This window comes from Ambystoma mexicanum, chromosome 2q (genome assembly GCF_040938575.1).
Source record: "Ambystoma mexicanum isolate Mex_15411 chromosome 2q, UKY_AmexF1_1, whole genome shotgun sequence".
NCBI lineage: Eukaryota > Metazoa > Chordata > Amphibia > Caudata > Ambystomatidae > Ambystoma > Ambystoma mexicanum.
Genome location: NC_090924.1, coordinates 122,433,100 through 122,455,002, shown reverse-complemented (window position 1 = coordinate 122,455,002; position 21,903 = coordinate 122,433,100). Strand labels below are relative to the sequence as shown.

The window sequence follows — 21,903 nt, the reverse complement described above, 5'->3', positions numbered from 1 at the left end:
GCTCGGTCTGCTCGGCAGGACTCCTAAACTTGGTTCTGTTCTCATTCTGCTCCTGCACGCCTCTCACACCTCTCATTAGGCATCCCTGACTTCCACATGTCATACTTTCTTTCATTAATAATGGGCTGCAGGTGAAACAAGGTGTTCCCAATTGCCTGACCTTGTTTAAGGCCATTATTGTGACATGTTTAGCCTCTTTTCTTCGTCATAGCACCAGAGTGGTGTTGGCAATAGGAGATCTTCACTGCTCTTAGTTGCCTCTTCTTCTTCTCAGTACTCAATTACTAGGGATGATATAATGAGATTGACAATAGCCCATAAAGGCTAATGGAGGGGAGGGTATGTCAGTATTAGAAAAGGGGGGATACCATGTCTCACCTTCAGGTACCCTCTCTTCAATCCCCAAAGACCCTCCACTCAGGTGATCCTCTCTTGCTTGTCCACCCCCAGGGACGGGATCCAAAAGCGATGGCCATTCCATGGCCACCTGAACAGAAGATCCCTGGGGAGTACATGTGAGAGCACCTTTAGGTTTCCCACACCATCCAGAAATTGAAGTCACCCAAAATCAAAAGGCACAAGCAAAAAGGGAGGAGTTGTGCAACCAAATAACTAAACTCCATCTGGAACCTTGTGCTGGTTCCTGCGGACGATAGACAATCAACGTATCTAGAGAGGAAAGAGAATTATAGGTGCATTTGGGATGTAAGACCTCTGAACATCCACACCAGGGTTATATTTAGATGTCATAGTAAATGCATTCCTATAAATAATAGCGACCCCATCCCTGTGTCCTTATAGATGATTCGCTGTAAGGACTAAAAAGCCTGGTGGTGCCAGGTCATTAAGTGCAGATAACTAATGATCCACGAACCAAGTCTCCTCGATACAATGCACATCTGATGTGCACCCAAGCCTTAAAATAAACAGAGTGAACATGCAAATGAATTTCTTGGCTCACATGAAACATAGTAAGCATCAGAATAGCATACACAAATACAGGTGAACGCGATTGGAATACAATAAGGCGTTAATGCTTCTCTCTCTCTCTCTCTCTCTCTCTCTCTCTCTCTCTCTCTCTTTCTCTCTTTCTCTCTCTCTCTCTCTCTCTCGTGCGGTAGTGTTTTCTGGCTCATTCCTCTCTGGCTCAAGAAAACAAAGGGGTCATCACTTAGCTTTCTCTCTCCCCTTCTGTTTGGTGGGGTTCTTTATCTTGATTTCTGCTGGCACAACTCCTGTATGGTGGGGCATCCATGCTTTACTGTGAAAGGTACTCTGCTGTCATAGTTCTTTGGTTGCTCTCTCTATCTCACTGATAGTCACAGACTCAGTATCTGTGATATAGCACGCTCTTTACTTTAGCCTCTGCTTCCTGAATCAAATCTGTGCCAGGAGATTACAGACTAAGTATATCTTTAAGTTCTCTACTTCCGACGGTCTTTTTTCTGGCTTTGCTCTCTTCCACGGGCCTGCCTCCTCAGAGCAAGTGGATGTGAAGGAATGTGCCTACCTCTCCATATTGTTCTTTTGAAGTGGTGCCATTGCCACTTCTGCCATTAGCTGACATTGGCCACTAAAAGAAGACTCTACTATTATTTTTGTGTTCAATGTTCTGTGCAGTTACATAGACATACAAATATCTAGGGGCCTATGGACAAACTGACCAGTGAATTATGGCCAAATGTATATTTAAATACGTAAGCAGGTCTTTCCAAGGTTTCCAATAGAAATACCGAGCATCAGCAAGACTCGTACGCCATTTTACAGACAGATGAGAGAGTCTGAACAATTGATAGAGAAGTAGTAGACCAACTATATACAAGTATGGTGACAGCCATAGTGGTAGTGAGGTAGCTATATAGTTATGTGGAGAAATTATAAGATGGAAAAAACACAGGCATGCAGGTAAAGAAATAATGGTTGAATTGATAAAGAACAGGCGAGAGGGACACACAGACATATATTGAATTATAAAGTTTAAAGAGGAAGATTACAGATATTAAAGAGTGCACTAAATACTACCTCTCCTCCCCATTCCCTTCTAGGATAGTGTTCACTTTTTTTAAAAAAATACCAGTACTACTACATTAGCTGTTGTTGCATGCATAGTTGTGTCTAAAGTAATTAGCGAGATAAAAAAGGATTTTATTTTTCAGATGTGTCCTGGGCAATCCAACTATTAGAAATATACTTAAAACCTGAAAAAGACTTCTGCAATCAGTATTTCATACTTACTGCTCAATGAACTCTGCATAAGTCAGGGAGGCGTCTCTCCTCTCCACGCTGCAGTATTCTTCTTCCTGGGGAGCTGTGTATCTATTTGTAAACCTGAAAAAGGTGTGAGAAGTGATAGGCTAATAGGTCTCCTATGCACATTTGGTAACGTAATGATAACAGGCATCTTGTGTATACTACATAAATTCCATTGCACAACTGTATCCTTGGATATAGGTATGACAACATAACACATACTTGTAATAGTTACCAACATGTAGACACTGTGCTATCCCTGCAATGTACTTTTCTGCTATGTCAATATTGTACAGTAGATAAATTGGCACTGTAAGTACGCCTACATTTTAGTTTTGGGAGGATCATTAAACAGGCCACATATATCTACATCACCTAAAGAAGTGGCAGACGCACTGTGTCCATCTGGGATTCAAAATAGAGGAGGTTTTTTCCTATGCCTTTAACGCAGCCTGGGCTGGGAGGTATGGTGTTATTTTCTTATTATAGCTGGGTACATATTAGTAGCATTTGATAGCTTACTCCCGTTTACTTCACTACACTTTTCTCACATCACCTAACATTGATCATTAAATTCCATCCCTCATCAGTTGGCCAGTCAGGTATGGCTCGTGGAGGATTCTGATTATCCCTTCTTCTCCTTCCCTCTTTCCCTTTTGTGTTCCCCACATTCAACTTTATTTGGCAAACTCTTTGTTTTAGAACTTCTGCCAGTTGGCTTGGCACCCGGGATTATCCTCCTGGTTTACCGGGACAGATGTTTAAAAACTATCTGGTGAGGAAGACTCCACATTTCAAGGGCACATCGAACAAATCTCAAGCCCATCACACAATGATGCTCTAACCTATTCTAGTACTACACAATCAATGCACTAGAAACGGCCCTCATTGAAATGTATTAAGCATTACAGGTGAGTTTTATTTCCTCTTCATGCAATCAACGTTAGTTTGATCCACTGACAATGATTACACATTTGCTACTACAATGATACACTCTACACCAAAACCCCTTGTATCTTTCCACTTGTCTATTTCAAGCCCACTCCCAGTTCTCCAGTCTTCCCACCGTTATCACTTTTTTCTTTCCCCCACAAACCACAGTCTCATTAACTCTGGGTGAGGGTACAATATGCCACTATCCAGACAAGCCTCAACGTCACAAAACCACTGTGGTGGTGATTGGGGCAACATAAAAGTTTATTAACATGATATTACATAAAATAGCATATTCAAAGCTCTTTAAGTGAATGCACAGCTAAAAGGTAATTAGCTCCTGTGGAGTTCTGTGCGTAATCTGCAGGTTATAAGTTTGAATCCTGGTGGGACTACTCAGCCTATTCTTTAATGAGTATGCTGAGATGAATATTGCAGTTGTTATTGACAGATTTTCGAAGAACGCAAGCCTGTGGACAAAAGAGCTATATAAATGTACCCAAGCTTCTGCAATACTTACATTCCGTAAGGGAATAGTTTCTTACCTGTAACTCCATTTCTCCAGCATTGGTATCTTTCATGGATTCACATGCTTAGAATATTCCCCGTCGTCAGGCTGGGAATCCCCGGTACATTATATAGACCCTTTCCCGTAGGAAAAATTTTTCGACGCTTATGCGTCCTATCCACCTCGTTTTGTATCATGCGTGCCCGTACCGTCAGGACGTCATGATATAAATACAGGACCCGCCCCCGCGCTCCCTCAGATTTCGGCCCCCAAAGTAGTGGGGGAACCGGTTTGCATGTGCAGGGGAGGCAGGCGGGCGCATGTGAATCCATGAAAGATACCAATGCTGGAGAAATGGAGTTACAGGTAAGAAACTATTCCCTTCTCCAGCATTGGATCTTTCATGGATTCACATGCTTAGAATAGATTACATAGCAGTATCACCCCCAAAGAGGAGGCGTGCATGCAAACCCATATACTTTCTTCGCAAAGCCCGTTCCTTATCATCATGTATACATTAGAAAACGTTAACATAGGAGAACGAACCACATACAGTCTTAAATTCCACAGGATGCGACCCCTCAGCCGGGGCTTACCTTATTGGAATAGGTGTCGGAGCACCGCCTGTCCCATCCGGGTATCTTCGGCATGTTGCTGCGACAGGCAGTAATGGCGGGTAAAGGTGTGTGTAGCCGCCCAGGTAGCCGCCATGCAGATGTCCCCCAGAGGGACTCCGGCCCACAGTGCCGTCGACGATGCCGCTGCTCTAGTTGAATGAGCTCTTGGCCGTCGTAGAAGAGGTTTCCCTGCCTTGGAATGGCAGTACGAAATGGTAGATGACACCCATCTTGACAGTCCTTGCTTTGAAATGGCTTTTCCTCTAGCACCAAGACCAGAGGCCACGAACAGCTGTCTCGTTTCTCTGAACGGTTGCGTACGATGAAGATAAAACTTGAGAGCCCTTTTTACATCCAATGTGTGCAACATGCGCTCCGCTCCCGAGCATGGCTCCGGAAAAAACGTAGGCAACACAATAGAGTGTTTATGGAACACCGAAGGAGCTTTTGGTATGAACTGTGGGTTAGTGGCTAAGACTACCTTGTTCTTGAAAAATCGTAAGTATGGTGGGTCTACCATTAGAGCCTGAACTTCTGAAATACGTCGGGCTGAGGTGATGGCCACCAGGAAGGCCAATTTCCACGACAAAAACTTTAGAGACGATGATGACATTGGCTCAAAAGGAGGCTTCATAAGAGACGTTAAGACCAGATTGAGGCTCCACTCCGGCGGAAACTTCTTCTCTGGAGGGAAACTCCGAAAGAGGCCTTTAAGGAAGTGTTTAATCAGGCGGTCGCTGAACAATGGTGCCGAATGCCGTTGACGAGTAAACCTGGAAATGGCTGCTAGGTGTACTTTTATTGACGATACCGACAGGCCCTTTTGAGCTAAGAACAGCAAGTATGGAAGAAGCTGTTCCGGCTTAATCGATTGCGGGGCCAAACCTGGTTGATCCTCGCACCATTGACAGAAACTTCTCCATTTGTACGGGTATGAGGCGTTTGTGGAAGGTGCTCTTGCCGCTTGCAGGATACGCTGACAGTCCTCCGGAATCGTTAGCCGACCAAATTCGGCGAAGTCAGGAGCCAGGCCGTCAACTTGAGGCTGTCCGGGTCGTGATGCCAAACTACACCCTCCTGTCGAGACAGAAGGTCGGGGGTCTTCTGGAATCTTATCGGTTCCGCCACCGCTAAGTGTAGCAGGTCTGAAAACCACACCTCTCTGGCCCAATACGGGGCCACCAGAATTACCCGACATGGGTACCTGAGGATCCATTGCAACGTCCTCCGGACAAGGGGAAATGGAGGGAATGCGTACATGAATTTGTTCGTCCATGGGAAGGAGAACGCATCCCCCAGCGAGCCCTGCTGCGGCCATCTGCTTGCGTACTGATGGCATTTCCTGTTGTTCTTCGTCGCAAACAAGTCTATGGAAGGGCGTCCCCATTTCTTGAATACTTGTTGTAGTAGTTGGTCGTTCAGCACCCATTCGTGAACTTCGTTCATTTCTCTGCTGAGGGCATCGGCTTCCACGTTTCTCACTCCTGGCAGGTGGAACGCTAAGATTTGCATGTTGTGTTGCAGGGCCCAGTGCCAGATTTTCTGTGCCTCCGTCGATAGGGACCTGGAACGTGTCCCTCCTTGTTTCCTCAAGTAGAACATCGTAGTGGTGTTGTCCGTCATGACACGCACCACCGAGTCCCTCAGTTGGGGAAGAAAAGATTTCAGAGCCCATCGTACTGCTCTCAGTTCTAGCAGGTTGATATGCAGGGAGGACTCCTCCAGCGACCACTGGCCTTGTACCTGTAACGTATCCAGATGGGCTCCCCATCCGCTCAGCGATGCATCCGTCACCACCGTCTTTTGGAACTCTGGATCCAGTAGAGGCATTCCTTTCGTTAGATGAGTAGACCCCCTCCACCAGCAGAGTGCTTGAACTAGTTGTTCGTCGACGACCAGTCTGTCGGACCAGCGACCTCGGCTCTGCGCCCAGCGGTCTGCTAGAAATTCCTGGCAGGGTCTCATAAACAGACGGCAATTGTTTATCAATGGAATGCAGGACGACATGGTCCCTAGCAGAGACATGTACTTGCGCACTGAAACCTTGGTACCGCCTTTCCATTCCGACGCCTTGCTTTGAAGTTTCTGAATTCTTTCGCTGGATGGTCTCACCAGGCTTGTGTGTGTATGAAACTCCGCTCCTAGAAAGACGAAGGTCCTCGAAGGCTCTACGGAGGACTTGTTGAAGTTTATTGCGAAGCCCAGTTCCTGTAAGAGGGACATTGTGGCCCTTAGACTGCCTCGTGTTTGTTCCCTGGACGAACCTCTGACCAGCCAGTCGTCTAGATATGGATAGACATGGTGACCATCCTTCCTTAAATGGGCCGCTATAGGGGCCAAGCACTTGGTGAACGTCCTGGGGGAGGACTTGAGCCCAAACGGGAGGACCTTGAACTGAAAATGCTTCCTCCCGACGACGAACCTTAAATATCTCCTGTGTCGTGGGCGTATTGGGATGTGAAAATAAGCATCTTGAAGGTCTAGTGAAGATAGATAATCCATGGGTTGCACCGACCTGATAACCTCTTGGAGCTTTAGCATTTTGAATTTTAGGCTCTTTAGCCACTTGTTGAGTACCCTCAGGTCGAGAATGGGCCTCCATTTGCCGTTTGGCTTCTTGACAACGAAGAACCGGGAATAAACCCCTTGTCCTTCCTGTGCCACAGGAACTCTCTCTACCGCCCCTTTTCGCAACATAAGCGCCGCCTCTTGTCGTAGGATTCGGAGGTGGGGCTGTGTCGAGAATATAGGCGGAAGACGCGGAGGCTTGTCTTTGAATTGTAGCGCATGACCCATGCGAATCGTGTCTAGAACCCATCGATCTGTGGTGATGCAATTCCATCGGTCGAAGTGATGAGAGACTCGACCCCCCAGGACGTTCCGAAGGCCGTCATTGGTTGCTGGTTTGCTTGTTCTTCGTCGACGACGGACCCGAGCCTCGCCGCCTGGAGGCTTGATAGTCCCTGTTTCTACGTGCCGACTGGGACGCTCGTCTGAACCCTTGTGAAGAGTACGAGGGCCTGTTAAAACCACGGTCCCTCGAGGCTCCGAAGCTGGAGTTTCCAGAAGCACCCCTAAAGGGGCGAAAAGAGCGAAAGTTTCTACCCGTTTGAAGGGCGCCGAGGGACCTAGCAGTATCCGTGTCTTCTTTCATCCCCTTCAACGCTTCATCAACCTTTTCGCCAAACAGGTGTTCCCCTTCACATGGCATGTCAAGGACTTTGTACTGGACTTCAGGACGGAAAGTAGTACATTTGAGCCACGCTTGTCGACGAAGCACTACTCCATGGTTGATTTGTTTGAAGCCAGACTCTGCTAGGTCAACTGCGATATTAATTGCGTGGTTCAAGGCCTCTTCGCCATCCCTCACCAGTAACATACCTGCTTTCCGGTGTTCGTCTGGCAGGTGTTCTAGGATAGGGGCCAGTTTGTGCCACATTTCTCTATCGTATCGTGACACGATCGCTAAGGAATTGGCTGCTCTTACTGTCGTCGCTCCGACCGAGAGCACCTTTTTTCCAAAGGCGTCCTGCCTCCTAGCCTCGCTTTCCGGTGGCGTTGAACATTTTTGCTGTACCCTGGCCTTCCTAGCCGCTGCCGCCGACACCACCGAGTCAGACAGAGGCTGTGATGTTAGACGTTTTGGAGTGGACTCCGGAGCTTTAAACTTTTTCTCAATCCGTCCCTTTATAGCTGGCTCCGAGAACGGATGGCGCATCGTCTTGAGACCTTCTTGCCACACGTGGTCCAGAATTGGGATGGCAAAAACCGATTTTCTCCTTTGACCCATATGGTCAAAAAGGAAACAGTCTTTCTTCTGCTCCTCAGGAATCAAGCCGAACTCGGAACAAGCTTTTCCCATCATTGCATGGAAGGCTCCCACATCATCCGGGGGAGATGGCTGTGTCTGGCTCCTCGTAGACTCTACCTCTACATCCGAACTCCATGTTGGGTCCCTCGACGGTGACAGGGAGATGTCTGACCCTGAGTCACCCAGTATCGAGTCGGACTCCGACAACTCACCCTCCTCCTGAGCTCGAGGACGATCTTTTACCGCCTGGGGAGCCGATGGGTGTTTAGTCGTCGAGCGAGCCGTACAAGTTCGCTCGTCGACGGAAGGTACAGAAAAAAGTGACGATGACGTCCCAGGTTGAGGGATCTGCGTATCCAGCCGCTGCAGGAGCTTCTGAAGAGTATTAAGCACATCCAGAGACAAAACCGTCTGAGGGGTCAGTAACGTGGATGACATAGGTACCATACCCCCACTCGCACTCGTCGTCGTCGCCGACGTGGAAGGCCGTAAGCCTAAATCCGATGGCTGCAGAACCGTGTCACCTTCAGCTTCCGCCGAGCAGGCCGTGTCTGGCTGCAGTAAGACCTCAGGGGGGATCGGGTCATAGACCTCTGGCAGCCAAGCCATAGACTGAGTCTCCGTCGACGAAGGAATCCCAACCGCTGCTGCCTGAGCGGTAATAGGCATCGTCAATGACACCGGGGTCGACGAGCAAGTCGTCGTCGTCGTCGAGCCCTTAGACTTCGTCGCCGATTTCGATGCCGACTTCCCGGCTGAAGCATCTCGACTCATGGAAGACCTGGGACGGTCCCCTGAGGAGGATTTTGACAGCGCCTGCCTCTCCGTCTTAGATGAGGAGGAGGAGGGCTTTTTATGTGATGAGGAAGATCCAGCGTGTTTCCCCTTATGCTTGTCCTCAGTGCGACTTTCCGCTGGCCGTACCTTTTTCGATGGAGGCTCCGCCTTGCTCCTGGAGGCCGTGGAGCCAACTTCCGAAGCCGGGTAGGCACCCGCTCCGTCATTAAGCCAGTCGACCAGCCTTCTTTTACGGTCCTTAAGGGTTTTTTGGGAGAAACCCTGGCATATCTCACATGTATCCGCCGTGTGGTGCGGGTGGAGACAGTAGATACAGTCCATGTGGCCATCTCCTTCATAAACTTTTTTGAGGCCACATGTCGCACAAGGGCGAAATAACGCTTTTCCAGACATAATTCACCAGAATTTGAGCGTCGCCGAAGCGAAACAGAAAAAACAACCTAGTTTCCACTAGTACCTAGTTTCCACTAGTAGTAATCACGAGGATCCCACTACTTTGAAAGACGGTTGAAATCTGAGGGAGCGCGGGGGCGGGTCCTGTATTTATATCATGACGTCCTGACGGTACGGGCACGCATGATACAAAACGAGGTGGATAGGACGCATAAGCGTCGAAAAAAATTTCCTACGGGAAAGGGTCTATATAATGTACCGGGGATTCCCAGCCTGACGACGGGGAATATTCTAAGCATGTGAATCCATGAAAGATCCAATGCTGGAGAAGTCAAAGGCTCTTTAAGGTACCAGTGCCACTTTTTTCATAGCTTAAGGCTGAGAAATATACACAATTTAAAGCAGTTCAAAAGATAACAAATGTAATGTTCAGAAAAGGAGCATTCCATTCCATAAATACTGACTTTACTAAATGGATGTTAATTTTGATAAGAAGTAGCGAGAACCAAAGAAAGCGACCACAACCTACTCTCAATGTCTTGGGCCTCTGTTTGCCCTCCAAACATAACTTACAAACCGACCGTGGAGGCTAACAACCAACAAACCCGGCTACGTTTGACAGCAACAAACATCAAAGACCTCACGGAAAAATAGTGAAGGGACACATTAAACAATATCCCCTCTGTAAAACCAGCAAGACCTAACTACCTACCCTTTTTGTTAAAGTATAAGGTGGTGATGAAAGGAGGAAAAACTTATGCTACCAAGACCATCCACGTGTATGACAAGACCTTGGTCAAAAAAAGAAGACTCTTGAGAAAACTGAAAAGATCCGCTACGACGCATAACACAGAAAAGGTCTGGTCGAAGTGGAAAAAAAGTAAAGAAATACAAAGCATGGCTACAAAACTACAGACACAACCTCTACCAAAATGATGCGGAAGCCATGCTAAGGACACTCAGCACCAAGAGATCTCGTGACTTCTGGTCTCTAATTAAAAAATCTGATTCCAGCCACGAGAACCAATTTGCCAACTCAGTCCCAGAAACCAAGTGGGTAAAATTCTTTGGAGATCTGTTTGCTGCTCCCGCTACTTAAAAAATTTAATTTTCGTCAGACACAAAACTTCCTTGGATCAACTTAGCAACCAAAGAAGACATAAGAGGAGCCATAAGGAAACTGAGAACATAAAGAGCGCCGGGCCCTGACGGCTTAACGAACATTGACCTTAAACAACACTCTGAGGAATGGACAAACTTCATCAGCATGCTGTTCACTCATTGTAAAAGAACAAAATCAATCCCGACCTCGTGGACACAAGCAGTGGCGGTACCCATATTCAAGCAGGGCAACAGAGAGGATTCGGCCAACTATCGCCCGATCGCTCTCTTAGGTATTATTGGGAAACTCTTTGCCACTTTGCTACTTAAACATTTCCAGACCTGGGCCAGAACATCGCCGTGCTCAGATCCCTTTCAAATAGGCTTCCAAAAAAATGGAAATACAGCAGTAAATATTCTACTTCTGAACATAATAAAATCCAAAATCAAACAAGGAGCCCCAACAGTTTCTTGGCCTTTGTAGATCTCGCTCAGGCTTTTGAGCAAACTGAAAGGGTGGAAGTGTTCCAGTGAAATGCTAGATCTGGTAATTGCTCTCCACGGGCACACCAAACTACGAGTCTGCCTGAATCGCCAAGGTCTACTGTCAAAGGAAATATCGTCTGAGTGTGGGGTAAAACAGGGCTGTTCCCTTGCACCAGCACTTTTTGTCGCTTTCTTGGGGGACTACAAGGACTCAGAAACAACGACAAGGGCCTTTACCCCCAAAATAGGCAACGTAACTGTGTCACGCATCCTGTACGCTGACGACTCGATCTTGTTAGATTAGACCCAAATCGGTCTTCAGCGACAGTTAACCAACCTTGCGCACTACATGGAAGCAAATAATCTGGAAATCAACAAATCCAAGACAAAGATTATGGTTCTGGAAAAACATCTCTCTAAGAAAAAAAAAACGAAAGTGGTCTTTGGACAGCACTGGAAACGAAGTGGTACCCCACTTCAAATATCTAGGAGTGTTAATCAACAGCTCCGTAAAAGAGCTAAAAATTCAGTAGGTCCTATGGGAAAAAAAGAGGAACCTTGCAGCGCAAATGAGAGCGGTCGACAAGGAATATGGCAGATTTTCACTACTTCCAGTAATCCACTTCTACAAGGGAAAAGTGGTACCGGCCCTAACATATGAAATGGATGCGACCCTGAACATGCCGGCCTCATTATGGCCATAACTAGAAGGTCAATTGTGGAAATCAGTACTCGGCTTGCCTATATCAGTCTCAATGGCAACACTCAGGCGGGAACTTGGTCTCCTGTCCCTGGCTGCAACAGTAGAGCAGAGCACCATGCAATTATTTAGGAAAACTCTACTGCCGGGCACCCTGACGATATATAAGATAATTGCTGAAGAGATCTAAAACCATCACTGTAAAACTTTAAACGCATGGGCAGAGAAGCAAAAGGCCAAACTGACCGATTTAGCCTGTATTGAAGATGACCTCAAAGCGAATCCGCAAAGAGTCAAATTCAAAATGGAATGCCTAGACTGGATTGCAACATCTGAAAAAGCACAAGTCAACAAACTCCTAAAACACCTGCCACCAAATTTCAACAAATTAAAAACTCTACTGGCCTACTGCTCCAGATTTTTGGATAAAAGGATAATGAAAACCTTTATGAGAGCACGTCTGAACCTTCTCCCAACACGAGAAATTCTAGCCATCAGACTACAGACAAATGTCAATGACTGCAGACTGTGCGAGCTGCCAAAACAAACAGAAACATTAAGACATCTCCTGATGCACTGTCCCGAGATGAGACAAGACAGAGCAGCGTACTTGATTCTGCTATGCGACGGCCTGCCCATGGCAGATGAGGAAGTATGGTGGAACCGGTTGATAGCCGGGGAAAACACAAAATGGACTATTGTCTCAGTGAAGCTGTTCAAAACTGCTTTTAAAAAGGTCAACTTATCTCCAGTCTTGTCGGACTGAGTTGACGCCTTATTGACATTTAAACCCTCGGGGAGGGGGGGGCATAACCGGGCATAACCGGGTTGACCCTCAGGTTTTCAACCGTGATCCAGCCACTTCTATTCTATTCTATTCTATTCTATTCTATTCTATTCTATTCTATTCTTATTCTTCCTTCTCTCTTTCCCTCTCCCTTCTTTCCTTTTCATTCTCGACCCACCTGCGCACATCTCTTTTTTGAATTACTGGCTCACCTCTCTCGTTTTCCACACAAGAACATTTGTCATCTGCCTGCCTTATCTTGTCCTTTTACCTGTGAATAACGTTCGTTTTTACCTTCCTGACCTGACCTGCACTGCGAGCTGAGACGGGGCTCTTGCAGGTGCAGGCACTCGAACGCTGCCTAGAGGAGGCGGGGCTTGCGCTCCCCACGTGACCTATCACGTGGTATACCTCAGCTTCAAAGCCCACTGACATCCACCCTTGCGGCGGTAAGCCCGGTGGAGACAAGCCTGCTGGCTGTTGTGCGGCTGTTAGGCGCTGGTGGCGGCTCTCTCGGCAAGGAGATTGTGCAGAATTAATCACTTTGAAGAAAGAGCTGAACTGTAAATAAGGTATTTCAGTCCCTGCCCTCTGCAATAGACATTTAAAAAGTTGCTCTGCACGCCTACTCGCGCTAAGTGCTGTCACATGGGAAATCTTTGAACTTCAGAACTTTCATGTAAAGAATAGTGAGTGAGCTGGGCTCACCAAGAAATTCGTTTTCTTGCTTGCATTGTTTTGGGTGGTTGTTTTATTGTCGTAATTAGAATTGTGTTGTATTGTTATTGCTAACCTTTTTTCACTCTTCATAGGTTAGCCCACGTGGTCTGTCTGTTATACAAATATACGCTTATGGCGTATTTGTTAACTACAGGTATGCCCTCAAATCTACATCAAAAGGGGCTGACCATACCTTTTGCACGACTCTCATGCCCTTCTCGAAAAATTATCCATCTTCCGCCTGCAAATATGTTGGCTAATTCGAAAAGTATAAAAGTACTAAGAGTGCCTGTGGCTACCATTGAAGTTCCTGTAGTTGCACGGACCTCGCACCCTCATGAGTCAGTAGTGCAGGAACTACCAATGTTCGACACCAATGTGGCCGCCCTACCTGTATCTGATAATACCATGCTCCACACACCCTTACCGCGCTTTTTCATTAAAAGGAAAAGTGCCCGAAACTTGGTGAGGCCATTAACCTCTTCTCCTCGCTCTGACCATGATTTCTCAATATATGCCAGTCACTCTGGGTCTCAAAATCTCGTGCTTCCCGATCCCCATGGTATAATTGTTCTTACCTCAGGTACTTCAGGGACAGAGTCCTCGCCAATTTCTCCATCTATCTCTTTTGTTTATCCAACCCCCCGTGGGGCGCAGGCTCGACCTACGCAAGAGTGCCCTGTTCAGAGCCCAGTGAAAAATTGTTTTCCTCCAAAGATTTCCATGTTCACTTCTCCTCCCACAGTAGACAACTCTGATGAGCCGCTTACAGCTGTCCCTCCAGGAGTAATGATGTCTCCATCCTGAATTGTGTGCCCTGTACCACTGCCGTCCGTATTGGACGCTGCTCAAGTGGTGACCGGTGCCCCTTCTTTAGTGCTTGATGTCACCTTAGCTGCTATGCAGCTAAACTTACAAAGTCTGTTTAAATTATTTGAAGGATTAGATACAACAGTCTCTGAACAATCGGCTAAAGTACATGAAATTTTGACATTATTAGAAACCGTGGCTAGTAAGTCACATTCGAATCCTCATGGTAACCGGACAATAGCCAATGCTTTCGGTGATGATGTCTCGATCTCCACCTTCCATCTTTGTATCGGCTTCATCGGTTCCCGCCTTTGCTGACATCATTACCTCTGAGGGTCAATTGGCGGTTCCTATTGATTCCGTCCCTATTGATCCTGTTCCCCTCAATGAATCATGGATTAATCTTCCACCAGCCCCTTCTGCCCTTGAGCCCTCTCCATCTGCAACTTCTGTGATCCTCATGACTCCCACTAAAGGAGGGAACAATATACCCTCCTCACCAATGCCTGGAAATAGAAAAAGGGCCTTGAAGATGCCTCGTAAGGTAGTTAAAAGAAAGAATTCCAAACTTTTTACATTGAGAGTTCCGAAACAAACTATGAAAACCTTTTTTCAAACTTTGAAACCAGTATCTGAGACATTGGTTGCTGTACAAGCCGCCCAGAACCCAGTGCCTCTGTTGGAGCCTGTCCGGCCCATACCAACATCTGCTCCTGCCTTGCTCTCTACTGTTAGCTCTGAGATACCTAGCCTACCTATCCAAGTTCCAACTGCTCTCTCAGTTGCTGGTTTAGTGGTGTTACCAAAACAGAACCTGCCTGCCTTACCTTTGACACAGAGCCTTTTGGAGACCCCTGTCAGGCCAGTTGCTTCCCTCATGCAGCCAGTGGCCAGTACAACTGTGGTGTCCATCTACCCTCCCTTAGATGCTTTGATTCGTGAACTGGACTTGGCATCTAAGCGCCAGCAATTGCTTCCTGCTAAAGACTCAATAAACTTGCTCCCATGCGATAATACCGTGATCTCAGCCACCAAGTTGAGCTCCATACCTGTTTCCATTTTTCCAGTTAATCAAATACGTGAGGCGGTGGATGCATACTTAGCATCCTGTACTAATTCCATTCTTCCCGATCCACCTCAAAAGCCACGTGAAAGAAATTCGAATCTGAATCAATGGCTGCTTCCAAGCTCATTGCCAACACCAAGTGACATCCCACAGCCTTCTATACCTGCTTGTAATCTGCCTCAGTTTGTCTCAGTCCAGTGCATAGAATCATCAAAGCCTCAATTCAACGATGCACCTAAACTGGTCAACTCTCAGTCACAAAATGCTGCTTCATTGGCACCAAATCCCAATCCTTTGGCATCTCGGAAATGTCATTCTTTGATTCTAAAATGTCACGGAGGAAATTTTGGCACCTACGATCTTAATCGTCGTAGTGTGCTAATATTTTCTCCGAAATAGTGGAGCTAGAAGAGATTTGTTCAAGTGACATCGAACAAATTGAATTTATTTGCGAGAGCACTTGTTCGGTGGTACGCCTGTGAATACCTTCGGGTATTGTCTTAAACACTATCTGGAAATCCAAAATACAACTGTTTAACATGGGCTTCTTATTGGCACAAGATCCTGCACGCATAAATGTGGGTCATAATGTGAAACAAATGACTACCTACCCTAATGCAAGTGATTTCTTGGTAAATAACATTGAAGGTGCCCAGTCTTATATGTCATAACCACCAGTAACCTTGCAAGAACGTCTCATTAGTGTTGCTAGTTGGAATACTAGAGGCCATGTACATTTACAAACTTTCATTGCTGCCTTTCCGTCTGATTTGGACATAATATCATTAGAAGAAACTTGGCTTTTGCAAACTCCTACATGGAACAACTATGAGATTGTTTTACTTCCAGCCATTGCTGGCCAAAAAGGTCATCCATCATCAGGCCTATTAGTGGGAGTTAATATGTCCAGAGGGTTTACTGTTCAGGCCTGGGCCTCGGTATCTGCTTTTATTCAACTTGTAAAAATCACATGCCCAATGCACACCTTTGCTTTGATTAACATTTATCGCAACCCCCTTGGGTTGACTGATGTTGCCTTTTACGCTGGTTTGACTAGACTCCTAGATTTGGTTCTCCTCTCTCCTGAAATTACGGATACCCTTATTGTGGGTGATCTCCATCTCGATTGCATCCATCCTAAGGGGAAAAGCACCATTGACAAGGTCAGGCGATGGTCGTCCTTTATGATGAATCGCAATTTCCACATGACCAATGGTGCAATTCAGGGTGACATTCCAGCACAGCCGACATGGCAAAGGGGATCTGTTTACACAACAATAGATTACATGTATACCCACACCAACTTAACTGGACAGATAAGTTCTTTTCAAATAATCCCTCAGGTGCATAGTGATCATCACTTGTTAGTCCTTACAATCAACTGGAATTTTGTAGCTCCTAATAAGTCCTACTATCCAAATGAGTTGGTGGTTAATAATGCTAAAAAGCGCTTTCGCTGGTCAGATAACAATCTATCAGCCTTAGCTGATTTGATCACTTTTAATAATCACTCTGTTTATCCAAAACAGTACACTAATCTTTTAACTACATTTCAATATTCAATGATTTCTGGTAATCAAACAGAGGCTCAGAAACATAAACATGCTTTTAATCCCCTTGTTAAGGCTAGAAACACTGAATATCATTGCGAAAAAAGGCTAATCAGTAAGCTAAATCAGTCCAATTGTATTCAGCAATTGAGAGCGGCTAAATGCAGATACCGTAATTGGATGCACCAACACAGAGCATGTATCTTACAAGCGGATAGCGAACACATGCTCAGGTTAATAGCAAATAAAAACACAACCGAAACCTGGGCAATTTTCAATCAATGTGTCCATAGAAGCCAGAGTGCTTTGCAGATTGTTAGCGTAACTGAGACTCAATGGATTGAGCATGATATCAACTTGTATGCGGACCTGTCTTTTGTGCCCTTGGTCCAATTACCAGATTGCTCAGAGAGTTGGTCTCTTGTTTGTGGCCCGCTTATGCTTGAAGGCTATATCAAACAAATTAGCTCTTCCCGAGCCAAAGGCCCAGATGGCCTCAGCAATCATATGTTCAAATCGAATCCCTCAATGTGGGCCAAAATATTGAATAAACTTTTTCAAAATATCATTACTTCTCACAATATTCCGAACTCTTGGAAAACTTCAATTATTGTACCAATCCACAAGAAGGGGGACCGCACACTTCCATGCAGCTATAGGCCCATTGCCCTTCTTGATGCTCCGGGCAAATTGTTTTCCAAACTGATCTTGCAGGACTTCAATAATTGGACAAAAGCTACTCACACAAGAGACCCTTTCCAGGCGGGTTTTTTAGCCGGTCTAGGCACAAATATCAATTTGCTCTGTCTCAACGCTATTAAATCGCAAGCACAAAACTCTAAACAAGCACTTTATTTTGCCTTCGTGGACCTTCATACGGTTTTTGATGCCATCTCTCGCCCTATTCTTTTTGCGAAACTTTCTAGAGACGAATGTCCAACTACATTACAGCAAATTATTCAATTGCTTCAAGGTGAGACATCTGTACGTATTAGGTTAAATCTGGAAGGCCTTCTATCTAGAGCTATTCCAACTGCTGGTGGCCTAAAACAAGGCTGTCTCTTGGCTTCCGCTATTTTTAATTATTTTATGTATGACGTTCGCCAGATCTTTGAGGCAATATCATCAGACTCACCCAAGATAAATAACTGTAAAATTCAGACCCTTATGTACGCTGACGATTTGGTGTTAGTTTCGAAAACCACATGTGGTTTTCAAAAACTTCTTGATGGTTTCAACGATTATATAGTGGCCAATGACCTACGGGTGAATACGGCTAAAACCCAAATTGTCATTTATAGACCACGTAATACATCGAGATCTACCGCAAGTTGGTCTATTAACCACATATATTTGGCTACAGTTCAAAGTTACATTTATCTGGGTATGGTCTTTGATGGTAGTGCCTCAGTGAATGCCCATTTGGATGTTGTGAAGTGCAAACTTGATTCAGCCGTTTCACAGACAAAAATCATAATGCACCATTACACCATTATGGTGCTTTTGCGATGAAACCGGCAGTTCTCTACTGGAAGCAAAAAGCAGTTCCATGTATTTTATATGGGCTTGAGTCACAATCTCCATGGGAGTCAGGAGTCTTTGATCGGTTAGAAGGCAAATTATGGAAAACAATTTTACAGCTCCCACAGTGCATCCCGATAGTATTGGTGCGTTATGAACTAGGCCTCACCTCCCTGAATGCTCAGTACCAATGGAGAACATGTGCCCTTCTTCGGAAATGTTTTTGCCCCATCTAGAACATAATGCTCTACAATTTCTGTCGAATTATATTTTTCACACCACACATCAGTTTGTTAAGCAGTGGTTACGTGCCATCTATTCACCTTAGTAGAAGTAGATGCGTCGCTTAACATGCTTTTGACAAATCCAAACAAGGTAAAACAGCTAATTTATTGTAATGATTGGATTAAGACTCGCACTAAATGTCTTCAATATAAATCTGCAATACCTGGCAAATTCAGACACAAGAGGTTGGGTTATATAGAACCATATCTCCTCAAGTTCCCCTGCAAGAAAATACGATCAGGCATTTTGAGAATGCGTATGAATCTATGGCATACCCGCGAATTCTTGGCCCAACGCAAATGTTCCAAGGGGGCTGTAACCTTTTGCAGGTTTTGTCTTGATATCAAAACTACAGAACCTTTGGAACACATACTTTCGTTATGTCCAGCTCTAGTACAAGAACGCCTGAAATTGTTCTCATGCCATTGCACTCATCTGGGGAATTTGGACTCAGTAGAAAGATGGTGCACATTATTGTGCACGACAAACGTCTCCCTTCAAATTGAAATTTTTAATTTTATCTATGCAGTGAATTTGACCTGTTAAAGAATTGTCTTTTCCAGTGTTTTTTTTCCAGTGCTTTTCTGTTTATCTGGTGTGTGGGGAGCGTTAAATTTCTTAACCTGTTGTCAGATGTTTTATAATAATTGAACATTTTTCTCTACCTCGTCTTTTCATGTTTGCTAAGTGTTCAAGCTTATACTTGTTATTTCAATAATCATGAAGAGTTTCCTGTATACTTTATCTTTTGATCAATTGAATGTAAAGTTTTATATTGAAAAGTTGATTTATTTCAACAACATCAATAAAAGAATTTAAAAAACCGGCTCTCTTCTGTTCAGTTCTTGTAAAAATCGTAATGCGATTATATACAAGAAAATTAAAAAAAAAAAAATATATGAAGTAGCATTAAACCTTGATATAACATCCAGGGCCATCCAATATGATGTATACCTAGGGACGAAGAATTCAGGTTTATTTTAGGCTCATATTAAAGTCTAAAGTGGATAAAAGTATTCAGGAAAACGTCCTTACTATAGCTAATCTCGTCTCTCTTGCTGTCTGTTAAAGCGGATTGACATTGGGAAAAGGCTGAATATACTGTGCAAGCCGCCTAAAGGTTTTTTAATGGGAAGTTCCCAAGGAAATGACGGTATTGGCATAACATCTTGATGGCAAATTGGTGGCACTTCTGTCTGTGATCTCTGTTCCCGGTAAGAATTACGTCCATCTGTATTTCTAACAGATTGGAAAGCACTGGATCTTTAACATATGAAGAAGAGTGAACAACTATCGACCAATACAGAGGTAGTTATAACCTTTGAGATGATAGCCACTTATAGAGGTGTGGCTTTATTCAATTAGAGTAGACAACTGAAAATAATTATTATGATCTGTTATCCGCAAGTCCTTCATGAAGATTTGGGCGATTGAAAAACAAAAAAAGAATGATATAGAGAATTAATGGCATTGCTATGTGTGGGTTTATCACACAGAACATTTTCTCTGCAAGAGGGAGAACTTATTTGGTTGTAAAATAATTGATTGTAGTGAATAATGTGTGGTGAATGCATGAATGCACTCCTGATGAAGGTTCAGTAATACAAAGAGGAACCGAAACATGTTGAGAAGAGCCTACAATATGACATATTCTGTATGTTGTGATCCGTCTACATCTTAAGGATGTTCATTGTGAGTTGTAAAAAGGTGTAGGCAACAGTGCTGTTGAATATGTGAGCTGTTCAGCCCTGTTGCTTGATAAAGAAAGTTCAGTTAGTGATTCCAAGAGGTATTTACAGGGACGTGTTTGCAGTGGAAAGGAATGTGGAATGTTTTTAAAATGTGTCAAATGTTTTTTTTATAAAAGAATGTTTTTTGTACCGAGAATAATAAAATGTATGCATTGCATTAGAGGCACATTGGTTGTTGTTATTAGAAAGAGTTCCCATAAGTGATTACTAAGCCCTTTTCACAAAGTTCCTGCTGGGATAAATTGTGCCGGAGGAGAAAATCCATTGTAATTGATGATTCAGGAAAATGTCTACATGTTGGTATGGAGGGCTTAGCTGGACAAAGTTTGAGGGCAGGACAGTACCAGACATGAAAGGATTTAGTCACAGTGTAGAAAAGACTGGCCTTCTGGAAAAAGGGTTAATGTTACACATTAGGTAGAATGTTCTCACAAGCTGGCTGCAGGTGTTATCTGATGTCTTTACATAGGTTAAAATGTGCTCAAGAGAAAGAGGTGTTAATATGAAGACAATGCTCTGGGCAACAGCAGGTTGACGTAAGCTTGTGAGTCCTGTAAACCTATTCTGCCCGGGTTCCTATGAAAGTATCTTATGTGACGAATCACAGGAATCCGTCACTTCTCCCTAAGGGGAAGCTTTTCCCTTGTGAGGTTAGGGAGGTGAGCCCTTTACACAACACCCTCCCCAGGGGTAGAGGCAAGCAGGACCTCACCGGGAGAAACTACCCCTTTGGGGACAAGGACTCCCGTTCTTACGAGGGACTCCCTAAAACACATACCAATAATATACCTCCAAAAATATCCAGTGAAGAAAGGTATGAAGAACATACCAAAATATGTTATTGTCATCAAGAAACTCTAATTATTCAGTTGAAGGATAAACTATGTTCTACTGAGACGAGGAAAAAGGTCTGTGGAAGAATACTGACCGTAGAACAAACTGAAAGAAAGGACTGTGACCCTGCAATAGGAAAGTCCCACAGCAACTTAATAAAACAAAGAGGCGGAGACTGGGGAAAAAGAGAGAGAGTGCCTGAGAGTTACGAATTTGCTCGCAAGGCGTATGCTGGAGTAGAGGTAATCGCACAGTGCCCTATACCAAAGAGGAAACCCACTGAAACTTTAGGCGCATGGCATCGGCTAGGTGAAAAGAAAAGGAGAGAGAGCATGCGAGTTACGAACTTGCTCGCAGGCGTATGCCAAAGAGAATCCCAAGTGAAACATTAGATGCGCAGCATCGGGAAAGGGAAGAGAAGAGAGAAGCAGGTGTTGGCACAAGGCATCTGTTAGATAGGAAGGAGAGAGCTGCACACATACTGGGACACCCAGAACATTGTTTATTGATGAGCTTACACATACAACAATAAGCTACTTATGCAGCAACCCCCAGCCAGTCTCCAACTCAACTGATTCTGCTGGAACCTGTACAATGGAATATCAGGAGACTCCAGATTCCAGCTGGCTAGCTGTAAACTATGTACAAATGTCACATTACATTACTAGAATAAGAGCACTTCTAACACCTCCCTTCCTTATCCACGTATATACCGATGCATAAATGTAAATGAAGGTATCATCAACCAAACAACTATGTACATCAGGAAAGAGTGAGTGCAACAATTAAGATCACACACAGTGACATGTATGAAACAACAGTACCACAACCGTAAGGGTGACAGGACCCTTACCCAGAGTCACTCCGTCTCTCACTTTCATCCTTCTCTTCCTCCTACTCTCTTCATAGACTCACCACGCAATACCCCCAAACACTCCTTGTACCAAATCCCCCCAAATCCTTAACCAGGATGGAGCAACCC

The 21,903-nt window shown here is 44.8% G+C and overlaps 1 protein-coding gene across 11 annotated transcripts in view; it reads right to left on the bottom strand.

Moving 5' to 3' along the window:
* The window catches only part of JMJD8 (jumonji domain containing 8), a 284,182-nt gene that overhangs the window by 223,779 nt on the left and 38,500 nt on the right, over positions 1 to 21,903 (bottom strand). For all 11 annotated transcript variants that reach the window (XM_069647028.1, XM_069647026.1, XM_069647029.1 and 8 more), the window contains exon 3: positions 2,236 to 2,328. In XM_069647028.1, coding sequence (XP_069503129.1) covers positions 2,236 to 2,328 — 93 coding nt within the window. The remainder of the gene's footprint in view (positions 1 to 2,235; positions 2,329 to 21,903) is intronic.